At 36.5% G+C, this 8,018-nt stretch overlaps 1 protein-coding gene across 1 annotated transcript; it reads left to right on the top strand.

Annotated features, from left to right (window-relative positions):
* The first annotated feature begins 224 nt into the window (after window positions 1-224).
* zgc:101810 (uncharacterized protein LOC493612 homolog) lies at window positions 225-7,759 on the top strand. Its single transcript, XM_067399840.1, has 8 exons — window positions 225-298; window positions 944-1,054; window positions 3,562-3,850; window positions 3,935-4,071; window positions 4,716-4,865; window positions 5,248-5,393; window positions 6,585-6,717; window positions 7,443-7,759. Exons 1-8 carry the CDS (start codon window positions 251-253, stop codon window positions 7,611-7,613), a joined length of 1,185 nt encoding a protein of 394 aa, XP_067255941.1. The 5' UTR covers window positions 225-250; the 3' UTR covers window positions 7,614-7,759.
* Window positions 7,760-8,018: the final 259 nt, after the last annotated feature.

Raw genomic sequence — 8,018 nt, 5'->3', positions numbered from 1 at the left:
AATGTTTGCATTATTCCATTAAATGACATTTTTGAAATGTAACTCTGCAATATAAGTTTTTTTTTTAATTTGGGATTCTTCTCCTTGCAGTGAACAAGGCGGAGTCCCTCTGTTCCTCCTCAGCAAAACCAGCCCCTTTGTTTCTGACTTCTCACTTCACCAAAACAGCCTGACTGAGACTGAGAGTCTCAGTGAACGTCCTGACAGTCAGAGCGGGTGTTTCCCTGCACGTCATCTGAAACACTGCAGCATGGACAGCGATGGGAGGAAAGTGGTTGTGTGTGACAATGGCACTGGGGTAAGCTATTCACTAAGTATTGTTGAAACATCATTCATAATGTGGGCTAAAACTGTATCTAAGCAATCTAACCGCTACTGAATGTATCTAACCGCTGACTGATCGTTTATGAAAGAACACTGCTTGTGTTTAAATGAATGATAAAGGAAAGTTCTTTTGATTCAAAAACTGTTGTAAAAGCTTCAATTGATTTTAACTACATTTTTAAGATCAAAAGAAATGTATTTACAAGACTTGCTGCTGTGGGTGCTGCATGCCTGACTTGCGCTCGTGCAGAGACCTGTTGCATTGCTTCAATCTGTCTGAACACGTCTGGCCAGGAACAACACTTACTTCACCTTAAAAGGTGGCAGGGAAAAAGATACAAGTTTATTGGTCACAAATGAGGAAGTGCTTTAAACTCTGGTGTGCTTTACCACGTCATGGACAAGTGTGAAGGTTCCAAACATGACACTTTAAAACAGTTTCATGAAAGTAGGGAAGTTAGAGGGAGTTGGGGAAGATGCAGTTCTTCAAAACAGGCTTATCTCAAATAATTCAGTGCAGTCATATGCTATCTGCCCTTATAACCCTGAAATATAAAACAGAGCTGAGTTTCATCTTTTCATACTACTCACTCATCATCTTCTCACACATTGTCTGCAGTTTGTCAAGTGTGGTTTTGCTGGCTCCAATTTTCCTGACCACATCTTCCCAGCCCTGGTGGGACGTCCCATCATTCGGTCAGATACAAAAGTTGGGAATATAGAGATCAAGGTGAGTTATCCGGTCATCCAGAGAGACTCAAAACAAAACAATAGGTTGCTTGTGTATATATGTGTGTGTGTGTGTGTATATATACACACACACACACACACACACACACACACACATACATATTACATATTTTTGTTATCAGTAACTAAAACTATTAAAAATTGTTTTCCTAATCGAAGTACAGTGTGTGTGTGTGCGTGTGTATTATATATATATATATATATATATATATATATATATATATATATATATATATATATATATATATATATATATAAATAATACTAAGATACTGATACACACCATCTAACAAGAAACCTGTAAAAACATTTATTTATTCATATTTCAAATTATTTTTATTATTTAAATTATTTCTATTCCTCTTTTAATGTATCTTTTATTTTAGTTCCTTATTCTTTTTATTTAAGTTTAAGTTCGAATAGTGTTTTAAACCTTTTAGTAACCACAAATATACACTACCAGTCAAAAGTTTGGAATCGGCAAGATTTTTAATGTTTTTTTAAAGAAGTTTCGTCTGCTCACCAAGGCTGCATTTATTTTAATTAAAAATAAAGTAAAAATAGTAATATTGTGAAATATTACTACAATTTAAAAATAACTGTTTTCTGTTTGAATATATTTTATAAAGTAATTTATTCCTGTGATGGCAAAGCTGAATTTTCAGCATCATTACTCCAGTCTTCAGTGTCACATGATCCTTTAGAAATCATTTTAATATGCTGATTTGTAATGATGCTGAAAATTCAGCTTTGATCACAAGAATAAATTACTTTATAAAATATATTCAAACAGAATACAGTTATTTTAAATTGTAATAATATTTCACAATATTACTGTTTTTACTGTATTTTTAATTAAATAAATGCAGCCTTACAGATTCCAAACTTTTGACTGGTAGTGTATATATATATATTATATATATATACACACACACACACACACACACACACACAACTATAAAGACTGTCATTATCTGAGATTCGTTACTATACGTGAGATTCATTATTCATTATGCTCAGTCTTTAAATTTGTAACATAGAATTAATGGAATTCACAGATGAATTCTGAATTATTCATTTATATGCGCTTTTTAAAATACAGATTGTTTGAAAGCAGTTTCACAGTGATAAATGGAACATTAATAGACAGAGATTGTTTTGGCTTTACAGCAGATCTAGGAAAAAATTATTATCAAGCTAAAGTAAGTATTTGATTGAATCACTTCCGTTGTAAAAATCATTAATTATTAACTTAGAGGCTGCTTAAGAGACACCTTTTTAACTGAAAACAGAAGACTTTTAATGCCGTTCATTTACGTGTTTAGTCTATAGGTATGCACGTTTGAATGTGTATGTGTGCAGACACTGTCTTTTTTACAAAGTGACATTGCCAAATTACTTGTCTGGCCCACATAATACAGAATTAGTAGTTGTTTCCGTGGATCCAAGCAAACTGGAATCATTTTGATAATGTTTTATCTATAAATAGGTAAAGAGGGGAGGCCTTCACAGGGGATAGTTTAGTTGACACTTCAGGGCTGTGTTGTCTTCGTGTCTAGGTGCATGTCCTTCATCTCATCTGGATATGGCCTGGATCTGGCAGACTACGGCAAACCTTGGAATAAACAGAGAAAGATTAATATTAGCATAGACGCCATTCTTATGATGTAGCGAGTACATCAGGTGCTATGGGAAGTGTTCCCGGTTCCAGCTGACCTAATTTATGCAGCTTAACACTTTACATGTAGATAATGTGTTATGTGTATGCCAGGTTAAAGAGATGTGTTTTTAGTCTAGATTTAAACTGACAGAGTGTGTCTGCTTCCCAAACAATGCTAGGAAGACTGTTCCAAAGTTTAGGTGCTAAATAGGAAAAGGATCTACCTCCTGTGGTTGATTTTGATATCAACTGGCCAGAATAGATGTGAAGGACTATAATGCATTAAGAGCTCGCTCAGGTACTGGGGAGCTAAACCATTTAGTACTTTGTAAGTAATTAGCAAGATTTTAAAATTTATATGATGTTTAATAGGGAGCCAATGCAGTGTTGACAGAACCGGGCTAATATGGTCATACTTCCTGGTTCTAGTAAGAACTCTAGCTGCTGCATTTTGGATCAGCTGGAGTTTGTTTATTAGGCGTGCAGGGCAACCACACAGTAGAACGTTACAGTAATCTAGACTTAAGGTCATGAATGCAAGAACTAACTGTCCAATCCTGCTCTTGGAAGGCCACAGTCTTGTAGAGTTTAGCTCCAACCTCAATTAAACACACCTGAACCAGCTAATAAAAGTCATACTAGGCATACTAGAAAGAAACTTCCAGGCAAGTGTGTTGAGGCAAGTTGGAGCTAAATTCTGCAGGATAGTGGCTCCCCAGGACTGAGTTTGGGCATTCAATAATTTGTTCTTGTTTTTTTGTTTTTGTTTTTTTTAACCCATTTGACATTGAAATCAACGTTATTCACCTCTCCACTTTTACTATTAGGATCTGATGGTGGGCGATGAGGCGAGCGAATGCCGCTCCATGCTGGAGGTCTCGTATCCCATGGAGAACGGGATAGTCCGCAGCTGGGAGGACATGCTACACCTGTGGGACTACACGTTCGGCCCGCAGCGGCTCAACATCAGTCCTCCTGACTGCAAGGTCCTGCTGACGGAACCACCCATGAACCCGATGAAGAACCGGCAGAAGATCGCCGAGGTCATGTTTGAGACCTACAAGTTTCACGGCATCTACATTGCCATACAAGCTGTGCTGACTCTCTACGCTCAGGGTAACAGAAGTGACTGTCAAAGTTAGGTGTTGAAGATGAAAAATGCCGAGCGTGTAGCTGAATTGTGCTGTGTTCCTGTGGCAGGTTTGTTAACCGGTGTGGTGATCGACTCAGGAGATGGTGTGACTCATATTTGTCCTGTGTACGAGGGCTTCTCTCTCCCTCACCTCACGCGTCGCTTGGATATCGCAGGACGTGACATCACGCGCTATCTGATTAAGGTGACATTCTCCTTCTATTATCACCATGGAAACTAAGGAATGAGCAATGTTACAGATTCAGAACATGTTAAAAGGGATAGTTCAATCAGCCTCATTTCGTTCCAAACCTATTTGACTTTCTATAGTTTGAAAAATGTCAATACAATGAAAGTCGATGGGGTCCAATGTTATTTTGGACACCAGTGTTCTTCAAAATATATATTTTTGTGTCCACAGAAGGCTGTGATCAAAGACACAGTGAAAACAGTAATATTGTGAAATATTATTATAAGTTTTCTATTTGAATATATGTTAAAATGTAATTTATTCCTGCAATTAAAACTGAATTTTCAGCATCATTACTCCAGTCTTCAGTGTCACATGATCCTTCAGCAGTTGTGCTGCTTCATATTTTTGTGGAAACTGTGATTCATGAACTAAACCTTTCAACTTCTACTGAACCTGTAACATTTTGTTAAACTGTCTGTTTTGCAGACTCATTTTCTTAAATGTTCTTAAAATGGATCAAAAGCTACAATTAGAATTATTGTTTTATTTTAAAAAATAAAAAAGATCAATCTAGGGCAATTTGTGGTCTGACTAAAAAAAAATGAGTAAAAAGAGATATCCAGAGTTGTTGAAATGCGGATATTTAATTTATTTAGCTTTTGCTTCTGCGAGGCTACGCCTTTAACCACACGGCAGACTTCGAGACGGTGCGGATGATGAAGGAGAAACTGTGTTTTGTTGGCTACAACATTGAGCAGGAACAGAAACTGGCCAATGAGACCACCGTCCTGGTGGAGTCCTACACGGTAATACACTTACAGCTGATAAAAATTAAGCCAAAAATAAGTTACACCAAGTGCCTAACACCTACATGACAGGTTGCATGGCAGGCCCTCGAGAACCACAAACAAAATTTTGGTATACTGTGTTTCCATTTAAAAGGCGAAACAAGCTGACAATCATTGGTCTGTTGCATTTAATTTTCCATTTGCCAATGTATCTTCCTACAGGGGGCAGAAGAGAGCTGCTATTAGTTCTCATGCATGTCGCAATGAAATTTAAGTAGCGAGTAGTGACAGATCTTAATGGATTATAAAAAACCAAATAATTTATGGCAAGGATGTGGACTTAACTTGAGTGCCTTCCTCACAGCATATAAAAGATTTTACTGACCTTTTCCGCACACAGTTACCAGATGGACGGATGATAATTGTCGGAGGCGAGAGGTTTGGAGCGCCGGAGGCTCTTTTCCAGCCTCATCTCATTAACGTGGAGGGAGTTGGTGTGGCCGAGCTGCTCTTCAACACCATACAGGCAGCAGACATTGACCTCAGGTTGGAATAATTCAACACCATCATTGTCAATTAGGAGACTTTTAATGCTCGATTCTGTGGAAGGCATTGCACATTTTTTGAGCAAATCTAACTGTCAGTAATTGGTGGACATATTTTTTTTTCTGCAAATGTTCTTCAACTAACAAGTTAGGAGACATTTTTATCTACACTGCAAAAAAACCTTAGTATTCTTTCTTACTTAGTAGGCCTATTTTTGAGTACAAATACTGAAACATTCTTAAATCGACATACATTTATTTGAGAAGCAAAATGCAGTGTTTTGGACTAGAGTCATATGATTTGGACCTGTCTTGAGCTGTGTTAGAAACTGCCCCCTATACCCACATTCACTATTCCCTACATTAGTCCACTAATATAGTCCACTTGAAGGAGTGAATGAAAACGAGTGACTGAATTTGGACACTGAGCGCGCCGGAAGGGCTGCCGGTTTTGCATAGTTTGTGCCGTTTAATCATCATTTGAAACTTAGCAAGCTGGCAGCTCCAGTAGTAAGAAAAAGATTTCTGTCAAGGAAACTAGCATTAACCTTAATTGAACAAAGTAATAATCAATTAAAAAGGAATGTATACCTGTATGATATTATGCTGTATCCACATTGGACCAGTGGTTTGGAAAATGTATGGTTGGATGATTCAGCTGCAGGCGCCATTGTTTGGTGAGATGAGGGAATTTATTCGGCACGCGACTCTCACAGTGCACTATGGGTATTCTCTAGCCGTTGAGTGTACATGAGTTGTACACTCATTATTGCAGTGCATTATGAGATTGAATGAGTGCACTCGATACCTTTAACACTATGGTTTCGGACAGCACTACAAATGGTTGTTCCCTAAAATAGTGCCCAATTTAAGGGTATAGGGGGCGATTTCGGACACAGCCATAGACTCAAATCCCAAATTTGATGACTTGCAACTCGACTTAGACTTTAGGTGTGTTCAACTTGTGCTGGAAAATAAGATAAAAACACTAACTTTTTTTTTTAAAGAGACTTTACTCAGTACAACTACACATTTTTTAAGGAGTATTCCAGGTTAAATACAACCAAAGCTATTTCTTCTGAGGTCATCTATAACATGTCACAGCTGTTTCTGATGGAAATCAAATTGGTTTCCACCTGGAATGTTCCTTCAAAGGTGTCTGTGAGCTTCATGTCTTACTGTCCATCTGCAGGTCAGAATTCTACAAGCACATCGTCCTGTCCGGAGGAACCACCATGTACCCGGGACTTCCGTCCCGTTTGGAGCGTGAGATCAAGCAGCTGTATCTGGAGAGAGTGCTGAAGGGAGACACTGACAAACTCTCTGTAAGCTGTTATGCTAATGCTAATTCCTATGCAAAGATTTGTGTCTTTTCCCCCCTGTAAAAATATCTAAACAAAAAAGATAAATTTACTCAAGAATCAAAAGTATGTGCAATATTAAGACTTCAGTTTTAAAGTTATCAGTTAAAGATTAATTTTATTGTTTTCATATGTTTCTATATATTTTTTGTTCATATTTCAAGAATAAATCTCAATTTTGCTTGATTTGTGCTAGAACTAGAGAAAACTAATTGCCAGTGGTGTATTGTTAACTAAAACTATTGCAATTAATACATTTTCGGTAATTAAAATAAAGCTAAAATAAAATAAAATATAAATATTAGATGAAAAGGAATGTTGCTTTGCAAAGTAACTGAAATAAAGTACTCAATAAATTTACATAAAGCTATATAAAAATATAATTACTTAAATTACTAAAACTTACATAAAAATTAAATAAAGCTATATCGATATTTAAAAGAAAACAAATACTAATAAAATGATGCACAATACATAATAAAAGCACATAAAATTGCGAAAAATTTAACTAAAATTAAAATGAAATCTATAAAATATAAAAATAAAAGCTGATTCAAAATATTAATAAAAAACTAATAGTATATAAATAATACTGAAATAACTGATGGGGTCAGTAAAAAAAAACAAAAATTGTCTGAAAAACCTTAATGCAAGCTGCTTCTTCACTGCTGTTTTCTCTCCCACCACAGAAATTTAAAATCCGTATCGAAGACCCTCCGCGCCGCAAACACATGGTGTTCATGGGCGGTGCGGTGCTGGCCAACATCATGAAAGATAAAGAGTCTTTCTGGCTGTCGCGAGCCGAGTACGAGGAGAAAGGCCTGAAGGTGCTGGACAAACTGGGAGCAGTGCTGCGATGAGTGTCAGCACCATAACCTGTTCATCTGTTCATGCATGTCTGTGTAGCCACTTCCCATTCAGATGTATTGTTTTATATATACAGTACAGTCCAAAAGTTTGGAACCACTAAGATTTTTAATGTTTTTAAAAGAAGTTTCGTCTGCTCACCAAGGCTACATTTATTTAATAAAAAAAACAGTAATATTGTTAAATATTATTACAGTTTAAAATAACTGTGTACTATTTAAATATATTTGACAAAGTAATTTATTCCTGTGATGCAAAGCAGAATTTTCAGCATCGTTACTCCAGTCTTCAGTGTCACATGATCCTTCAGAAATCATTCTAATATGCTGATTTGCTGTGACACTGAAGACTAGAGTAATGATGCTGAAAATTCAGCTTTGCATCACAGGAATAAATTA

This window comes from Chanodichthys erythropterus, chromosome 11, assembly GCF_024489055.1.
Source record: "Chanodichthys erythropterus isolate Z2021 chromosome 11, ASM2448905v1, whole genome shotgun sequence".
Lineage (NCBI taxonomy): Eukaryota > Metazoa > Chordata > Actinopteri > Cypriniformes > Xenocyprididae > Chanodichthys > Chanodichthys erythropterus.
Note: the sequence above shows the minus strand (reverse complement) of the source record. Positions and strands in the feature narration are given on the sequence as shown.

What these genes read in the sequence shown, in the direction of transcription:
- zgc:101810 (XM_067399840.1), top strand. Translation starts at nt 251, where the DNA reads ATGGACAGCGATGGGAGGAAAGTGGTTGTGTGTGACAATGGCACTGGG. An exon ending in GCTGACTCTCTACGCTCAGG is followed by an intron (nt 3,851 to 3,934) that starts GTAACAGAAGTG and finishes TTCCTGTGGCAG; the next exon opens with GTTTGTTAACCGGTGTGGTG. An exon ending in GCAGCAGACATTGACCTCAG is followed by an intron (nt 5,394 to 6,584) that starts GTTGGAATAATT and finishes GTCCATCTGCAG; the next exon opens with GTCAGAATTCTACAAGCACA.